The following is a 19644-nucleotide window of genomic DNA, read 5'->3' as shown; positions in this document are numbered from 1 at the left end:
TCCTTCACCCTGACCTATCCTCCCCCTACCCCCACGACCTATCCCATGACCTATCCTCCCCCCTACCCTATACTCTCTCTAAACTGTAAACTCTCTAAACTCTCTCCCCCATGTCCACTGACCTGCCCGAAGGAGCCCTTGCCGATGAGCGAGTCAATCTCGTAGCGGTCCAGCCACTTCTCCCCGTTCTTGACGATGTAGTCGTAGTTGTCGTCATCGTAGCCATCGTTGTACACCTTCCGCTCTTTCTTAGTGCTCGAGTCCTCCGGGGGCACCTGCTGGGCACGCCGCTTCTTCTTCGTGTAGTACACCTGGACACGGAGGAGAGGAGATGGCGAGAGGAAGGGCCGGGCGGGAAAAGAGAAAGAGGGGTAAGTCACTGATATTTCTAATTTTGCCACACTACTGTTTGGATAGATCTCGGAAGACCAAACCAATGATAAAACTGATATCCTTCACTTGTACATCAGTTTATGCTAATGCAGTTACATATACCTAGGGTTGCAAAACTCTGGTAACTTTCCAACTGGGATTTCTGGAAAACCAGGGACATTTGGGAAAGCAACCAGAATCTAATGTTTATACCAGGGGTGTAAAACAAATTTTGCCCTGGAGGCCTCATTCGGTCTTCAACGAGGTCCGGAGGGTGGCACCGAAAATTGGTTATACTTCCTCGCCATCAATATTTGCAAAAAAATGTCTGTTGTTCCCTGACTTGCTAGCTTTGATTTTGGTGCTAAGTGAGCTGGACAGTCAAGAAACTATATGAATGTAATAAATCCATTATCATTTCTACACAGTTTTGATTTTGTTTTAGTCATTTAAAAGTATATTGAAAGTATATTGAAAGCTACCCCCCCCCCCAAAAAAGCATTTTTATTTTACTCAAACCATCCCAGAGCCGGATTGGACCCTCGAGGGCCGGATCCCAGCAGGTGAGCTGTGAGGTGATGTTTCCTGGAGATTATGACTCCTGCAGCAGCAGAGTCCTGTTGGACCTGATGGCTGGCTGACATACACACTCCACTCACCTCATTGATGTGCTTGTAAGTCTTGATCAGATCGACAGAGAGTTTTCTCAGCGGTGCGCTGGCGGGATCTCTAAAACTTGGGGGGATCCTCCTCTGCAGTATGGTCGCATCAGACAGCACCTGGAAGGGACAGGTGGTGAGGGGAGCCCCAAAACTGTCCAAGACATTCCTGCAGTATTCTAACTAGCGGTTAAAAGAACTAAAGTAAATAAAGGTCACTATACAATGTGAGTGGAAGGAGTAATTTCCAATGAAATAACTGCATGTTTGAGTTAACCTATGTATACAGGCAACACTGTTGCCTAGCCACAGAACAATCTATCAGTGATGGTGGTTGTAGTTGCTTGTCAATAGAGTACAGTACCAGTCAAATTTTTAGAACACCCACTCATTCAAGGGTTATTCTTTATTTTGACTATTTTTTACATTGTAGAATAATGGTGAAGACATCAGAACTATGAAATAACACATACGGAATCATGTAACCAAAAAAAGTGTTCAGCAAATCAAAATATATTTTATATTTGAGATTCTTCAGAGTAACCACCCTTTGCACACTCTTGGCATTCTCTCAACCAGCTTCATGAGGTAGTCACATGGAATGCATTTTAATAAGGCACATCTGTTAATTGAAAGTTAATTTGTGGAATTTCTTTCCTTCTTTAATGTGTTTGAGCCAATCAGTTGTGTTGTGGTATACAGAAGATAGCCCTATTTGGTAAAATACCAAGTCCATATCATGGCAAGAACAGCTCAAATAAGCAAAGAGAAACAACAGTCCATCATTACTTTAAGACATGAAGGTCAGTCAATGTGGAACATTTAAAGAAATTCAAAGTTTCTTCAAGTGCAGTCGCAAAAACCATCAAGCGCTATGATGAAACTGTCTCCCATGAGGACCGCCACAGGAAAGGAAGACCCAGAGTTACCTCTGCTGCAGAGGATAAGTTCATTAGAGTTACCAGCCTCCGATTGCAGCCCAAATAAATGCTACACGGAGTTCAAGTAACAGACACATCTCAAAAACTGCGTGAATCAGGCCTTCATGGTCGAATACCGATTATTGGAGGACAAAAAAAGCCGATACCGATTAAATCGGCCGATTAATAACAACAAAAATGTTTTATATATATATATATATATATATATATAGCCCAAATAGGGCTATATAGGGCTATGTGTATTATATATATATATATACAGTGGGGAGAACAAGTATTTGATACACTGCCGATTTTGCATGTTTTCCTACTTACAAAGCATGTAGAGGTCTGTCATTTTTATCATAGGTACACTTCAACTGTGAGAGACGGAATCTAAAACAAAAATCCAGAAAATCACATTGTATGATCTTTAAGTAATTCATTTGCATTTTATTGCATGACATAAGTATTTGATACATCAGAAAAGCAGAACTTAATATTTGGTACAGAAACCTTTGTTTGCAATTACAGCGATCATATGTTTCCTGTAGTTCTTGAACAGGTTTGTACACACTGCAGCAGGGATTTTGGCCCACTGCTCCATACAGACCTTCTCCAGATCCTTCAGGTTTCGGGGCTGTCGCTGGGCAATACGGACTTTCAGCTCCCTCCAAAGATTTTCTATTGGGTTCAGGTCTGGAGACTGGCTAGGCCACTCCAGGACCTTGAGATGCTTCTTACGGAGCCACTCCTTAGTTGCCCTGGCTGTGTGTTTCGGGTCGTTGTCATGCTGGAAGACCCAGCCACGACCCATCTTCAATGCTCTTACTGAGGGAAGGAGGTTGTTGGCCAAGATCTCGCGATACATGGCCCCATCCATCCTCCCCTCAATACGGTGCAGTCGTCCTGTCCCCTTTGCAGAAAAGCATCCCCAAAGAATTATGTTTCTACCTCCATGCTTCACGGTTGGGATGGTGTTCTGGGGTTGTACTCATCCTTCTTCTTCCTCCAAACACGGCGAGTGGAGTTTAGACCAAAAAGCTCTATGTTTGTCTCATCAGACCACATGACCTTCTCCCATTCCTCCTCTGGATCATCCAGATGGTCATTGGCAAACTTCAGACGGGCCTGGACATGCGCTGGCTTGAGCAGGGGGACCTTGCGTGCGCTGCAGGATTTTAATCCATGACGGCGTAGTGTGTTACTAATGGTTTTCTTTGAGACTGTGATCCCAGCTCTCTTCAGGTCATTGACCAGGTCCTGCCGTGTAGTTCTGGGCTGATCCCTCACCTTCCTCATGATCATTGATGCCCCACGAGGTGAGATCTTGCATGGAGCCCCAGACCAAGGGTGATCGACCGTAATCTTGAACTTCTTCCATTTTCTAATAATTGCGCCAACAGCTGTTGCCTTCTCACCAAGCTGCTTGCCTATTGTCCTGTCGCCCATCCCAGCCTTGTGCAGGTCTACAATTTTATCCCTGATGTCCTTACACAGCTCTCTGGTCTTGGCCATTGTGGAGAGGTTGGAGTCTGTTTGATTGAGTGTGTGGACAGGTGTCTTTTATACAGGTAACGAGTTCAAACAGGTGCAGTTAATACAGGTAATGAGTGGAGAGCAGGAGGGCTTCTTAAAGAAAAACTTACAGGTCTGTGAGAGCTGGAATTCTTACTGGTTGGTAGGTGATCAAATACTTATGTCATGCAATAAAATGCAAATTAATTACTTAAAAATCATACAATGTGATTTTTTGTATTTTTGTTTTAGATTCCGTCTCTCACAGTTGAAGTGTATCTATGCTAAAAATGACAGACCTCTACATGCTTTGTAAGTAGGAAAACCTGCAAATCGGCAGTGTATCAAATACTTGTTCTCCCCACTGTATATATATATACACTGCTCAAAAAAATAAAGGGAACACTTAAACAACACAATGTAACTCCAAGTCAATGACACTTCTGTGAAATCAAACTGTCCAATTAGGAAGCAACACTGATTGACAATAAATTTCACATGCTGTTGTGCAAATGGAATAGACAAAAGGTGGAAATTATAGGCAATTAGCAAGACACCCCCAATAAAGGAGTGGTTCTGCAGGTGGTGACCACAGACCACTTCTCAGTTCCTATGCTTCCTGGCTGATGTTTTGGTCACTTTTGAATGCTGGCGGTGCTTTCACTCTAGTGGTAGCATGAGACGGAGTCTACAACCCACACAAGTGGCTCAGGTAGTGCAGCTCATCCAGGATGGCACATCAATGCGAGCTGTGGCAAGAAGGTTTGCTGTGTCTGTCAGCGTAGTGTCCAGAGCATGGAGGCGCTACCCGGAGACAGGCCAGTACATCAGGAGACGTGGAGGAGGCCGTAGGAGGGCAACAACCCAGCAGCAGGACCGCTACCTCCGCCTTTGTGCAAGGAGGATTAGGAGGAGCACTGCCAGAGCCCTGCAAAATGACCTCCAGCAGGCCACAAATGTGCATGTGTCTGCTCAAACGGTCAGAAACAGACTCCATGAGGGTGGTATGAGGGCCCGAAGTCCACAGGTGGGGGTTGTGCTTACAGCCCAACACCGTGCAGGACGTTTGGCATTTGCCAGAGAACACCAAGATTGGCAAATTCGCCACTGGCGCCCTGTGCTCTTCACAGATGAAAGCAGGTTCACACGCACATGTGACAGACGTGACAGAGTCTGGAGATGCCGTGGAGAACGTTCTGCTGCCTGCAACATCCTCCAGCATGACCGGTTTGGCGGTGGGTCAGTCATGGTGTGGGGTGGCATTTCTTTGGGGGGCCGCACAGCCCTGCATGTGCTCGCCAGAGGTAGCCTGACTGCCATTAGGTACCGAGATGAGATCCTCCGACCCCTTGTGAGACCATATGCTGGTGCGGTTGGCCCTGGGTTCCTCCTAATGCAAGACAATGCTAGACCTCATGTGGCTGGAGTGTGTCAGCAGTTCCTGCAAGAGGAAGGCATTGATGCTATGGACTGGCCCGCCCGTTCCCCAGACCTGAATCCAATTGAGCACATCTGGGACAACATGTCTCACTCCATCCACCAACGCCACGTTGCACCACAGACTGTCCAGGAGTTGGCGGATGCTTTAGTCCAGGTCTGGGAGGAGATCCCTCAGGAGACCATCCGCCACCTCATCAGGAGCATGCCCAGGCGTTGTAGGGAGGTCATACAGGCATGTGGAGGCCACACACACTACTGAGCCTCATTTTGACTTGTTTTAAGGACATTACATCCAAGTTGGATCAGCCTGTAGTGTGGTTTTCCACTTTAATTTTGAGTGTGACTCCAAATCCAGACCTCCATGGGTTGATAAATTTGATTTCCATTGATAATTTTTGTGTGATTTTGTAGTCAGCACATTCAACTATGTAAAGAAAAAAGTATTTAATAAGAATGTTTCATTCATTCAGATCTAGGATGTGTTATTTTAGTGTTCCCTTTAATTTTTTGAGCCGTGTATATACTTGTGTATTGATTTTAAGAAAGGCGTTGATGTTTATGGTTAAGTACACATTGGAGCAATGACAGTCATTGATTGATTGTTTTTCATAAGATAAGTTTAATGCTAGCTAGCAATTTACCTTAGCTTACTGCATTCGCGTAACAGGCAGGCTCCTCGTGGAGTGCAATGTAATCAGGTGTTAGAAGCATTGGACTAGTTAACTGTAAGGTTGCAAGATTGGATCCCTCGAGCTGACAAGATTAAAAATCTGTCCTAGGCCGTCATTGAAAATAAGAATGTGTTCTTAACTGACTTGCCTAGTTAAATAAAGATGAAATAAAAGTGTAAAAAAACAACAGAAAACAGCAAATCTGCGACCAAAAATATCGATTTCCGATTGTTATGAAAACTTGAAATCGGCCCCGATTAATCAGCCGTTCCGATTAATCGGTCGACCTCTAAAAGAAACCACTACTAAAGGACCCCAATAAGAAGAACTTTGCTTGGGCCAAGAAACACAAGCAATGGACATTAGACCAGTGGAAATCTGTCCTTTGGTCTGATGAGTCCAAATTTGAGATTTTTTGTTCCAACCGCCGTGTCTTTGTGAGACGCAGAGTAGATGAACGGATGACCTCTGCATGTGTGGTTCCGCCAGTGAAGCATGGAGGAGGTGGTGTGATGGTGCTTTGCTGGTGACACTGTTGGTGATTTATTTAGAATTCAAGGCACACTTAACCAGCATGTCTACCACAGCATTCTTCAGCGATACGCCATCCCATCTGGTTTGCACTTAGTGGGACTATCATTTGTTTTTCAACAGGACAATGACCCAAAACTCACCTCCTGGCTGCGTAAGGGTTATTTGACCAAGAAGGAGAGTGAAGGTGCTGCATCAGATTACCTGGCCTCCACAATCATCTGACCTGAACCCAATTGAGATGGTTTGGGATGAGTTGGACCGCAGAGTGAAGGAAAAGAAGCCAACAAGTGCTCAGCAATCCTCATTAAGCTGGTTGAGAGAATGCCAAGTGTGCAAAGCTGTCATTAAAGCAAAGGGTGGTTACTTTGAAGAATCTCAAATATATTTTGATTTGTTTAATCCTTTTTCTTTACTACATGATTCCATATGTGTTATTTCATAGTTTGATGTCTTCACTATTATTCTGCAATAGTAAAAATAAAGAAAAACCCTTGAATGAGTAGGTGTGTCCAAAATTTTGACTGGTACTGTACGTGATGCTGACGTGTTTGAGGTTGTGGATGTATAGTACAATCCAACAGGTAGGTAGCCTATCATTATGTCCATTCAGTATGTGATGCTAATACCTACGTTCACGTGATGAGTTGTGGGTGTGTATAGCGTCAGTATAAGGGTGTGTGTGAATAGCGCCAGGTTGTGTGTGTGTGAATAGCATCAGGGTGTGTGTGGTGTGTGAATAGCATCAGGGTGTGTGTGGTGTGTGAATAGCATCAGGGTGTGTGTGGTGTGTGAATAGCATCAGGATGTGTGTGTGTGTGTGTATAGCATCAGGATGTGTGTGTGTGTGTGTATAGCATCAGGATGTGTGTGTGTGTGTGTATAGCATCAGGATGTGTGTGTGTGTGTGTGAATAGCATCAGGATGTGTGTGGTGTGTGAATAGCATCAGGATGTGTGTGGTGTGTGAATAGCATCAGGATGTGTGTGGTGTGTGAATAGCATCAGGATGTGTGTGGTGTGTGAATAGCATCAGGATGTGTGTGTGTGTGTGTGTATAGCATCAGGATGTGTGTGTGTGTGTGTATAGCATCAGGGTGTGTGTATAGCATCAGGGTGTGTGTGTGTGTGTGTGTGTGTGTGTGTGTGTGTGTGTATATATAGCGTCAGTATAAGGTCAGTTCCTAAACAGAGTATTATTCTAAACAGAGCATTAGAGGAGTGTCCTGTGAGGGCGTTAGCCGCTGGGTACCTGCTGCTGTTCAGCCATGGACTGGATGTTGCTGAAGGAGGGGTGGCTGTGCTGGCTCGACATGGTTGGCTCAGCGGGGGAGAAGCCCAAGGCGGCAGGCTGGCAGAGGGTAGAGGAGGGGGGCTTGCATCCTGAGCTGCTTCCACCTTCGCAGGATAGATGTTGAGATGGAGGGAAGGGGGAGAAAGGACGAGAGAGGGAGAGAGGTTTTTAGAAAAAATACATCGACATGAAGCTTCCTAACTCATCATACATACACTGGCACTGCCGTGGGTGTGGGCACGAGCACTGCACTGCAGAGGAGAAGCACACATGTGCTCTCTCACACACCCTTCTTGGCTGTTCTTTGAAGTCACACACATACACCCTATCAAGGATGTAGAGCAAGAGGGTAGGGTGGCTACTTAGTAGGGTACCACTCCACAGGGCCATTTAGCTTACTGTCAGAAAGATCATACAAATAATGGTGGCGTGAAATATCTCTATGCAAGAGGGTGTCCTGTTTCAGTAGAAAAAGCATTAGCGCAGGTCAACCTGACAAAGCCGGTGTGTCTGTGAGTGTATGTGTGTGTGTGTGTTGGTGTGTCTGGGTGTGTGTGTGTGTGTGTCTGTGTGAGTGAGTCTGTGAGTCTGTGACAGAGAGAAAGATATAAGAGACCTTTGTGGAGGTCAGTAGTCCACATTGTCACACCTCAAAACCAGGAGGACATTTCCAAGCAGAACTCTTTCACTGCAACTCCTGCTTTTATATGAAAAGAGAAAGGAGAGGTGGCTTCTCACAAGATATAGAAGATGGAACTTAACCAAAACCATTTTTGTTGCTGAATGCTGTGAGCACTAAAATCTTCTGATTCTATCAAGGGAGCTAGCAAAGATGGACAATGTGGGTTAAAGCTTCAATGGGACAAACCACTGTGTGACAAGACTGTTGCATCATCCTACAAAAAAATGACGAGTCACTGTTTAGTGTGCTGCTTTGCTTTGTCATTAAGTTCCACCAGACTTGTTTTTCTGTCAGAATCCCAGGTTCAACTTGACTGAGATTCTCTGCAGTCTTGAGACTTTGCTTTGCCTGCAGTTTGACTGCAGTCGAGCTAAAATCATGGCTGGAACACAGCAGGCTTGTTAAGAGCAGTCCAGTGTGGGGTTGACAGTGCCGCACGCTCAAGCCTGATTTCCACCAAAGCCAAGACACAGCAGTTTGGACCGCTGGCTCCTGGGTAAACCTTGGCCTCTGCAGAATTTTGAACTCACTCACTTAGCTAGAGGGGGGCTGGTCGCTTGTACAAAAACAAAAAACATCCGCCAGTGGCTCAGCAAACCAGCCTGGAAACTCATTCCACTGGCATTAAACATATAAGGAGTCAGACCACGCTTTGACCTAGTTGTGGATGGTAGAAGGTTTACGACAAGATGTTCATCCTGGTTGTTCTAAGTTAAAGTTTGAATCAAATTTAAGTTCAGACCAGGGTTTCCGTTAGCCTGTAATAGACGGCTTTTAGCCAATAAAAAAAAGAAAGAAAAGCTGGTGAATAAAATTTGGCGCCGGCCAAAACATTGAAAACTAATGCTTTTTAGCCTATTCATTGATGGAAATACCAGTCGATGGAAATACATTTGACTGGTCATGCTTATCGGTCTATTAGCTTAATTTGCATATTTTAGTGGAATTAAATTGGCGCGTATACAGTACATTGGTTATGTATCATATTTATCACACACGTACAGATACAGAGGGGAGAATCTGTCAGACAGCGCGAGAACTGCTGCTACTACAGCTCAAACAGAAAATGCATAGGCAACGAAAAGCAGGCTTCATCAGCGTGTCACACACCACTTTGCAATGAGCTGGAGGCAGTACGCATTTTCAAAACATATACTTAATTGTTTGAAACATGAACGTTTTACTACCTATGAGGCATGTCTTACCTTGCCTCAAAAAAGCCTAGCCAAAATTAGACCATGTTCGAGGGATTTATTTTAAATCAACTTTTCTGTCATTGTCCAATAGCCAAAGGCACAATACTAGTCATATTAGCAACCCGTGCTAGTTGTTGCATATTACATTTCCCTCTTTCTTAAATTTCGAACAGATATTTCCATCTCTGTCACATGAAACCAGTCGTATGTGCTTTACGCTTTTGCTAACTGTCTTTCCCGCGAATTGCATTATGGAACGAACATTCGCGCGTAACCTACAACCATGTGTGCTTTGCTGCGCTTATAATGTGAAATAATATTTTATCAACATTTTAAGCTAAACGTTCTGATCGGTTGCATCAGACTCATTTTCATGTTGCCTAAGCCTACTGGTTGTATGAATTTGAGATATATCGTTCCACAACTGTCCCAGAGTCTGTTTGGAATGGGCTATTTCTTTCTTGACAAGCTGACCAGTAAACTTTTCCACTATGGGGATAGTAGATTGACAGGCTAGTGATGTTGCTGTTTGTTACTCTTCTTGTTGGCTGAGGAAAAGTAAACGTGCAGTTATTCTAACATCTTCAAAGTGCACGTCAGAATTCAGTAAGAAGGACGCACATCGTTGCATCCTCGAATTCCATGTTCTGTTAATATGAATTACCATCATTTAAGATGTGATTTCTGTCATTCTGAGGACTGTGGGTGGACTCCCTGATCAGGTTATGCATCCAATGCATATGGTTCTGGTAAATCTCTCAAATGTCCGGTAAATTAAAAATGCTGCCGGTCAAATGTCAAGACGGGGAAATTATGTCCCTTAACTTATACAGTCTGTCCGTCCCCAACTCTGTTCTTCCCTCCAGATGTGAGGAAGATTGAACAGAGGACATGGGGCTCCAATGACCTTACACTACTGAACAGTACCAACAGCATGTTCTGTTCAACGGTTTGGTTACTTTTAGTGCAAACTCTTTCAACACATCTTACAGTGCAATGTCCTAAGTTGCTGATGAAAATCTCAACCACTGTGCTAGTGTCCTGCAAAACCAACAGATTAATTGCACATCTCCAGTAAAGTGCAGAAAAAAATAATATGAAAAGGGGTTAATGAAATTGAGATATTTCACAGCCAATGCTTTTATCACTGGCTTTTAAAGTGAGGAATAACGGGGGTGAAATTTATCAACGACACATTACAACTTGAAATAGCCCGCCGGTCAATGGCCGTAGTTTAAACAAAGTGCAAAACAGCACATCTGAGCACCATCAGTCCTGAGGGGTGACTGCACGCATTCCATCCAATGATAGGATGAGTCCCAACACCGGCATCAGGAGTGGGCTGAGAGGGAAGGAGGAAACATTACATATGTGACTCATCTCAAACTGCTTTCTGTCTCGGCACAGATACAGAGAGAAAGAAAGAAACACAGACACAAATATTTATCATATTTCTTATTGTTGTTGCATTGTCGAGAAGGAACCTGCAAGTAAGCACTTCGTTGAACAGTGTATGCCATGTGTATCCTGTACATACTATCACTAATAAAACTTAAAAACACACACAGTATGTTTATATGTACACTAATAATTCAATATTAAACTGATTATGTCAGTAGGCAGATCATTTTCTGAGCAATCTTTTTCATTATTAGGACATGTGAACACCGACATTCCAGCGGTGTCTTTGATCTGCACATGTGCTAGCACCAGCAGGGCGAGCCTCCCTCTGTAGCCCGAGTGAAGTGTGTTTGGAACAACAATATATGCGTTTTAGAAGTCGTTTTCACATACAAACTTTGTCCGAATTCAGAATGAAATATGCTCGCTGTGGTAGAACATTTATTTTCAGGTAGCCTGATCTCAGATGTGTCCATATAAACAGTATTATTAGGGAAATCCTTCTTCTTGCAAAGCATGTAAACGTTTTAATCAAACTATTATATTAATCTGACTATCCACAATAAATTGCATTATTGTGTGCATGTAACCGCACTCACACAGACCTGTATCAAAGGCTTACAGGGCTACAGTTAATCAGCCTTTCAGATCAATACGACAACGTTCTACAGCAAACTGTTTAATAAATCTCCATCAGCATTGGACATGCATTGTGAGAGGTTAACAATACAACCCAGCTTTAAAATGGTCAACTAAAATAGTCAACAGCTGCACCTGCAATGTTGTGGTTTTATGCTACAGTAATGACTGTAGATGCACTGGAATCAGAATTGCAAAGAGGTAGAAAACGGTCTACAAAAAACAGAAGAGAAATTTCATAACGCATGGAAACTGCTGTTGTTATGAGAGGCCTTGTTCTGCCCTGGCCTCAGTTGGGAGGGATATGACGATAGTTATGAGGGCTATCTGCCGAGCACTGAGAAATGTCACACTGTGCCTTTAAATGCTGAAGTGAACACATTGAGAACTTCCTGAGTGTGACACCCCCTTCCTCTCTAGCTGCTCATTGGCTGCTAGTATCCAAGGGCTGGGCGGCGAGGTCTCTATAAATAAACCTGGTAGCTTGTGCTGTATCAGCAACCCTTCCCACAATGCCGCTCTCGCCCTCCCTCTTTCCTCCTCTATTTCGCTCTGCATGTTATCTCTCTCTCTCTCCCAGTCTCTCTCTCCCCCAGTCTCTCTCGCTCTCCGTCTCCCCCAGTCTCTCTCGCTCTCCGTCTCCCCCAGTCTCTCTCGCTCTCCGTCTCCCCCAGTCTCTCTCGCTCTCCGTCTCCCCCAGTCTCTCTCGCTCTCCGTCTCCGCCAGTCTCTCTCGCTCTCCGTCTCCCCCAGTCTCTCTCGCTCTCCGTCTCCCCCAGTCTCTCTCGCTCTCCGTCTCCCCCAGTCTCCTCTCGCTCTCCGTCCTCCCCCAGTCTCTCTCTCGCTCTCCGTCTCCCCCAGTCTCCCTCGCTCTCCGTCTCCCCCAGTCTCCCTCGCTCTCCGTCTCCCCCAGTCTCTCTCGCTCTCCGTCTCCGCCAGTCTCTCTCGCTCTCCGTCTCCGCCAGTCTCTCTCGCTCTCCGTCTCCCCCAGTCTCTCTCGCTCTCCGTCTCCCCCAGTCTCTCTCGCTCTCCGTCTCTCCCAGTCTCTCTCGCTCTCCGTCTCCCCCAGTCTCTCTCGCTCTCCGTCTCCCCCAGTCTCTCTCGCTCTCCGTCTCCCCCAGTCTCTCTCGCTCTCTGTCTCCCCCAGTCTCTCTCGCCTAACCGGCCAAAGCACTCACACAAATGTTGTCTCTAATGGGGCTGGATATTAATAAAATATAGTAGGTAAGGGCACACAGCCATCTATAGACAGACACACAGGTGTACTGCACAGGGTAAAATTCATCCTCACTTATGCAAGAGTCAAATCGGACTGGGTTAAATATATACATACTAAAGTAATCATTTACACCAATTAACCGTGCATGGACCATGAGATATCCCACCCCACCCCTCTACAGCTGACCAAATACAGCTGCCAATCAGGGTGTCACCATAGCAACAGACTAGCCCACTCCCCGTCTCCAAGGAACAGGAATGAAATGGGGTGGGGTGTGTAAGGCCAACAGCTGAACCCACCGTCCCTTCCCCCTCCCTGGCCCTGTCGACCCCTCTTATACCCTGTTAGGGTAACGGTAGCAGTGGTGCCACCAAGCCAAAGTTGGACACAGAGCAAAAGGCGGGGGGGGGGGGGGGGGGCTATGGAATGATGGAAGGAAGGGATGGAGTGGAGGTAAAGAGGCAGGTCTGTATGCTCCCATTCAGGCAATGACACTGTGGATGCCTGGCTGGTACACTGACACACTAACAACACTAACAACACACATTAACACACTCACCGCCACAACACGGGCAAGGAGGACCACCGTCATCTCTCCACTGTCCGGTCAGGATCTCCAAGCTCCCATACAGGCACACCTGACAGAGCCAGGTAACAGGCAGGTAATGCAGTACCGTTAGAGCTCCCTCTGTGAATGGTAAGATCACCTTGAACTTTGAAGACAGCAACTCATTCACAATGCTGCCAACAAGTTACTTCAGTGTTTAGAACAACAGTAAATAGAACACTTTTCCTTCTGTCACGCTGACGACAGCCAGACTACTTTCCTGACTGATCTTGTCCATTGTCAGTGGTCACAAGAGAAGGCACCACTGTCTATAGAAAGTTCCAAAAGCTAAATCTTCTTCTAGAACTGTCTCTGAGCTGACCTCGTGCAGGGTGCAGACCCGGCGAGGGAGAGTGGCAGGGGAAGCTAAGCCCATGCCCTCGTGGTGCCGACTGTGTCTGGGCCAGGTCAGGTCACTGAGGACACTCATTCTCCTCTCTCCCTCCATGGCCGGCTCGCTGGCACTGAGGGACAGGCACAGCTGAGACACAGATACTGCGCACTCTGACACTGCACTTTTCAGGCCCAGACTGTGAAAGAGTGTGAAGGGGGGGGGGTGTGAGAGCAAGACTGGCTCCTTGTACATCACTTGTACATCATGAATATGACATTCCATCTGTCATGTTCTATGTCATACCGTACCTGTGTGTCCCTCCACACGACATCTCTAGTTGTCCAGAATCTCAGTATGTCCCTCAATGTAAAGGCTCTGGACCCTCACTATACTGACCCTGACCATTAGCTACTTCTCAAAGGTCAAATGTCATACTATTGCGTCCACATACCGGGCAACAATCCAATCAGAACACAGCGGTAATGTCCGCTTCCAGCCTGCACTGCCCGACATGATTGCTGCATCAGATCATTGTCATGACATGACTGGCTTGTACATCTGGTCATTGTCAATCACTGGACTGAAAATACAACCACCTTGGCTTTGGATACAATCCAACAGGATAAAGACAGGCCGGAGGGAAGTACCTAACATCATATGACCGATCACAGTAGTTTGATAAAGGAGGAAGTTCTGGGCATTCCCTGGAAGTGTGAGCCATCCTATGGAGTGGACTGACTGACGATTAGGTCTTATAAACTGAGTCCAGGTCAGGAAAAACTCCTTGTTCTCCTGGTGACAATCTCCACCTGCCAATGCCCAGACACCAGCTAAACCTCCTCATATCACTGGCCTGCTCACAGCGCCGGCCGGCGGGCAGCAACAGAGTGCTTTATTTATTTGAGAGCAGCTCAAATAATTCTCCTCTACCCCAACACCCCCAATGAACTTTAGACAGTCAGCCCCCCAAAGCTGAGTCAGACTGAAAGCAATAAATAACACCCATCTGGGTCGACCTCTAATCAAACAGTGACACTGGTAAATTGAGCGCTCACACAGTACATACAAATATAACTAAATCCTCTCCCAAATGCAATGGGAGAAGAGGGCCGACGACAGCCCTGGTACAGGACGATTTGTGGCCGTGGTACTTTCTGGGCTCTGGCTCGACAACTTCTACTACAGAGAGAGCTAGTACGGATGAGGATGTGCTTAGTACCCAAATGCCCATCTTGTCAGCAACGACTGAAGCTAATCTGCTGCCTGAAACCCCTGATGGCACATAGGGTGGCACAACAGAAGGTATCAAACACACACACAACGTCATGCAAGCTTTCCCATGCCTCTTGGGTCAGGTGGCCATGTTTGTTATTGTTTCCAAAAACTTAGCAACCTACAGCCGCTCACCTACACCACTCCCCCTTTCCCAATCAGTTTCAACTGTGACCCAAAGGACCTTAGGTTCTCACCCCCTTTTGAGAAGGGCTTGTTCACATCTTAGGACGGCTGCAGGTTCTCCTCAGCTCTGGACTAACTCATTAGACTGTCTAATCGATCTCAGTGTGACCAAGCTCTTTGGTAGGCAGCAGCCTGGGCATGTCGAGAGAGATGAGTCGAGAGAGATGGAGAGAAGCACGGGAGAGTTTGCTTGCTAAATGTTTTATGTGCTTTCCATGATGGAAGTGGCTGTGTCAGCGTGGATACTGTGAGTTATGCGCAGCAGGGGGAGGCCGGGGGGGGTTTGTTTGTCTGCCAAAAGATGTTGGACGGCTGGACCACCGCTTGGTCACGCAGATGCAGGCTACAAGAACACTGAGCTCTGCTTCTGCTGCACAATAAATGTTTTCCTTTCAAACTTGCGTCATCAAAGGGGGTGTTGGGGAGGGAAGGTTTAGAGGAGGTCGAAGGGGTGGTAAACTAACACAATGTATAACTTAAAATTAAACCAAATTGTTTGCCCTCATGACTATTGGTTTCAAATACATTTTCAGCCAACTTAAAAGCAAATACTTTATCAATTTATTGTACCAAATCAACCTGCAAGGTTGCTAGCCAACTAGCCTGCTAACGTTAACCCTACTAGCCTGCTAAGGTTAGCCCTACCAGGCTGCTAACGTTACCTTAGCACTACGAGTCAGCCAGTTGCTATTAACAACTAGCTTATAGCTACATCAAAGTAAACCAAAGTTTTAGAAATACATAACGCCATCTAACCAGTTATCAAAGAATGCTAGCTATATGCAGTTATCTTAGCCAGCAAGCTAACTAGAGAGCTAATGTTAGAGAACATGCCCGAAAAGTTGACAAAACAAAAAGGAGAACAGACAAGCCCACTGCACGAAGGCACTAGAGCCTGCCGTGTCCATGGCCGTACGTGCCCCATCTACTTCTTGTTCACGTCACACTTCCTGTGATTGGTGGATTGTAGGTCACCACCGCCAACACATGGTCTGGAATTGAATTACATGCTAGCATGGCTAGTGGCTAACGTTAGCCAGCTTAAGATGGCTACTGAGCAAGCATACAAACTCAATAGCACAACATATATCCTCCAAATGACTGAGAAATAGTGCATTGTAGGAAGTTTAGAAGTTATCCAGGAATAAGGTAATAAATATGTAATAACCCAAAAACATAACTATGTTTGTACTTGTAAGTAACCAGATCATGACTCCAACTAAGTCTCTGACCACACTGTGTTACATTGGTGAGTAAAAACTCATGCTTCCTACCCTTTAACGTTTTTAACTAGTGTGAAGCGAAACACCACCACAACACAAATCTCCTCAACCCTCCCCCCCCACAAACACTTAGCCTACGTACTCGCCTCCCTAACAATCTCTAGTCCACACATCCCTATTGCTTCATCACCACAGTCTAAAAGTCACAGCCACAGAAAAGGACAAACTTACTTTCCCCCTTAGCTACATTCTGAGGGAGATGGAGGGGTGAAGCCTAAAGGGCCATTTTGACAGACTTGGGAGCGTTGCAGAGGTCCCCCCTAACCCTGTATACCAGCCAAGCTACAACAACAAGGATACTCAATCCAGACTGATTTATTGGACGGTGCATTTGTTTACTTCCACATGAATCACATTCCACAGAGTGGGACAATCTCAAGGGACAGCAGTTTATAGAGCACCACTCCACCACCACCTCCTCTACACCAGGGGAGGCTGGTGGGAGGAGCTATAGGAGGACAGGCTCATTGTAACAGCCACCTGCCACTAACTGTAACCACACAAAACACAACACAGTCCAACAGGCAATACTGTCTGGGGATCTTGTTTTAAACACAGCTATCAAGAGCATTGATTACATCACTTCAGTCACATTCTTGGAGGGGGGAATGAATGATAACTTCAGTATCTTGTTTACTGGAAAGTCAGAAGGATAAACATAACTCAACCACAGTAAGCAAGGGGACGAGACGTTTCACCTTTAGACCATAAATTAGTGCAGGAAACAAACAAGATGAAGGGAGGGAGGGAAAGGAGCAAAGGGCAGCGGTGGGGGCGTGGTGTTTGTGTGACTGCTTCAGATACCTTGGCTTCAAGTCTCACAGTCCAAACTCCACTAACGGAGGGCCTAACCTGAGATTTGTTTTCTTTCCCCAGCTCTGATATGGCCCTTGTCTTCTCCGTGTGTTTTTCTACTTCTGGAAAAGAAGCTCCCACCATGCCTTTACCTTTGGCCTTAGGCCTAACTATTATCATATCTTCAACATTTCCAGACAGAAAATAAATGAACCAGACAGAAAGTCACACTCTTTCTCAAACATTACTTATTTCTCTCCGGCATCTTTCAGACAGTTAAATCAAATGTTATTTGTCACATGCTTCGTAAACAACAGGTGTAGACTAACAGTGAAATGCTTACCCAGTTACTCAAGTCAGTAACCTACACACGTCCGCTCAGCCCGCACCACACTGTGAGGATGGAAATAGGCAGCAGAGAAAGAGAGTTGGATACTCAGATAAAAATAACTTAAATTAAAGGGGGAAATAGCTGAAGTCACCCAGATATGTGGGTATAAAGACTGCACTTTCTATTCCTGTCTCACAGAGTCTGATACCTCTTAAAGTCCAGAGAGGAGCTTTGAGTTACAATTGACAACTACAGCCATGCGTTGATTTACAATTAGCCTGCTAAATCGCTGTTACTAGGAAGTGATAATGGCAGCATTGAAAAGTTATGCACTCAGCTGTAAACTTGGACTCAAAGTGTCACCATCTCCCTACCCCCTTCCAATAGAGATAGCAATATTAGGAGTGAGCCCGAGGTCTGGCCAATGAGAAATACTTATGGTTGAGGGGAGGCGGGGCGACTAGATAACTTCCAACTGCCAAAACATTCTGGCCACCAACTTAGGTAATCACCAAGTCGTTATTTCAGTGCATGATCATTTTTGTTTCTGATCAAGCAGAAACCTTGTTGAATATCGACTAGACTTCTACCAACCATGCTATGACAGACAACAGTAGGTGAGCTAAGTTTCAATGTAACCCCCAGACACCGTGCCCACTTCAGTGGCAGCTCACTGTGTCACGAGAGGGAGTCTCTCAGCGGGGGGATGGGACGACAGGCCAGCGAGGGACACAGACAGTCCTTTCCTGAGCCAAGCTGCAATCCAATTTAAGGCTTATGGGGAGAACCTGCATTAAACTACAGTACACTAAGCAGTCTACAAGGTGAATCCCGTCAGCTATTCAACAAGTGTCCTCCTCGAGCTTCACTTTTCAACCCAACCTTTCTCCTGGCCTCTCAGCCGCATGCCGATAACTCGCTTAAGCTTTATGGGAAACTCCTGAGATAAACAGCACCATGGAAAGCTGTGACCTTAAAATAAGTGCTACAATGTCAAGCATCAAGGGCACAGCCATGGACAAAGTGCATGGCTGACTGTGATTGACCAATGGCAGTGTCAGAGGTGGCTCCATGCTACCATGCTGGACCAGCTGGTCAGACTGGGATCAGTGGGGGTGGTGGCTGGTGTGGTCGTCCTCGTAGAAGCTTTAGATTGCTTGCTTGAAAACTTTCTTAAAAATGGGCCAATTAAGTAATTTATATCTAAAGAGCATTAAGTGGATAAATGATTGACGGACAATTGAATTCCCTTCTTGAGCCAGTGCCGGAACTGGGAAAGAATGGGAAACCCCTATACAAATAAATAATCAAATGAAAGGATAAACCGATAAACCCCAAACTCAGTATTCATTCATGCCTTCATCTACCCCCATCCCCAACTCTCCCTCCACTTCCACCTTTATTATTCCGTCCATTGAATAGGCATCACCATCTCCACAAGCTGCTTCCTGTACTAAACACAGACCTTGCTATTCACTGCCTGAATGTCACCACACTAAGGTATCTTTGTCATTAATAAAACAGGCTACATCCTCTGTAATAACACAACAATAAGCCTGGTGTTCAAAAGTAGTTTGAACCCCTGCACCTGTAGGTCCAGGTGTTGCTTTTGATTGACCTGTATTGATCCAGCAGGTCCAGACAGTGAGAATCCATCTAAAACAGTTAGATACTGTGAAACGTGACAGAACATAAGATGTGCAATTCCCCAGGGGCAGGGATTCCGTGAGGCACTTGACTTATACAGCAACAACATAAATCTGTCATGATACTCGTAAAATAAACTGTGAATTGCCCAAATGTCAAATATTATGTAACCCTGTGAAACTTTAAGGGAATCTCCACAACAGAGGTGATAGAAACGTAATCTAAGAATTAAAAATATGCATCAGACCCCAAGAAAAGGATAGGTGGAGAAGGGCCCCATCACAGGCTTTGAGGTTTAACACTCAGATCAATAAAGTTGTTTTGCAACCACACGCACGGACTGTGGATCTCCCAGCTTCGCTAGGATTTCCCAGCTGCCGGGCTGTCATGGTAAAACACGCTCTAGTGTGAACCACACGACTCGTACAAGTAGAGCACAGCTGTGCAGAACATAAAAGGCATGTGTCCATCCATGGAAACACTGGGACCAAAAGATCAATGGACTCCAGTAGTAAAGCCTGAGCAACAGTAACCTTGAAAGGGAATGAATTTATTCCCACAATTGTTTGAACATGTGGCTGGAGACAATTGTGGGAAAGGAGAAGGGTAGAGGGGGTTGGCAGGGGTCTCCTAGGTGGAACTCCTCTAG

At 45.6% G+C, this 19644-nt stretch overlaps 1 protein-coding gene across 7 annotated transcripts in view; it reads right to left on the bottom strand.

The window, feature by feature from the left end:
• LOC139573467 (dual specificity tyrosine-phosphorylation-regulated kinase 1B-like) overlaps nucleotides 1–19644 on the bottom strand; it is an 80682-nt gene that overhangs the window by 8417 nt on the left and 52621 nt on the right. For 4 of the 7 annotated variants that reach the window (XM_071396942.1, XM_071396943.1, XM_071396944.1 and 1 more), the window contains exons 2-5: nucleotides 13100–13228; nucleotides 7363–7508; nucleotides 1032–1151; nucleotides 123–311 (exon numbers count right to left, since the gene is read on the bottom strand). In XM_071396942.1, coding sequence (XP_071253043.1) covers nucleotides 123–311; nucleotides 1032–1151; nucleotides 7363–7508; nucleotides 13100–13228 — 584 coding nt within the window. The remainder of the gene's footprint in view (nucleotides 1–122; nucleotides 312–1031; nucleotides 1152–7362; nucleotides 7509–13099; nucleotides 13229–19644) is intronic. The other 3 variants (XM_071396949.1, XM_071396947.1, XM_071396948.1) reach the window with 1 other exon arrangement.

The sequence above is a fragment of the Salvelinus alpinus genome, chromosome 4, assembly GCF_045679555.1.
Source record: "Salvelinus alpinus chromosome 4, SLU_Salpinus.1, whole genome shotgun sequence".
In the NCBI taxonomy this organism is placed as follows: Eukaryota; Metazoa; Chordata; class Actinopteri; order Salmoniformes; family Salmonidae; genus Salvelinus; species Salvelinus alpinus.
The sequence above is the reverse complement of the archived record's forward strand: the minus strand, read 5'-3'. Positions and strand labels throughout refer to the sequence as shown.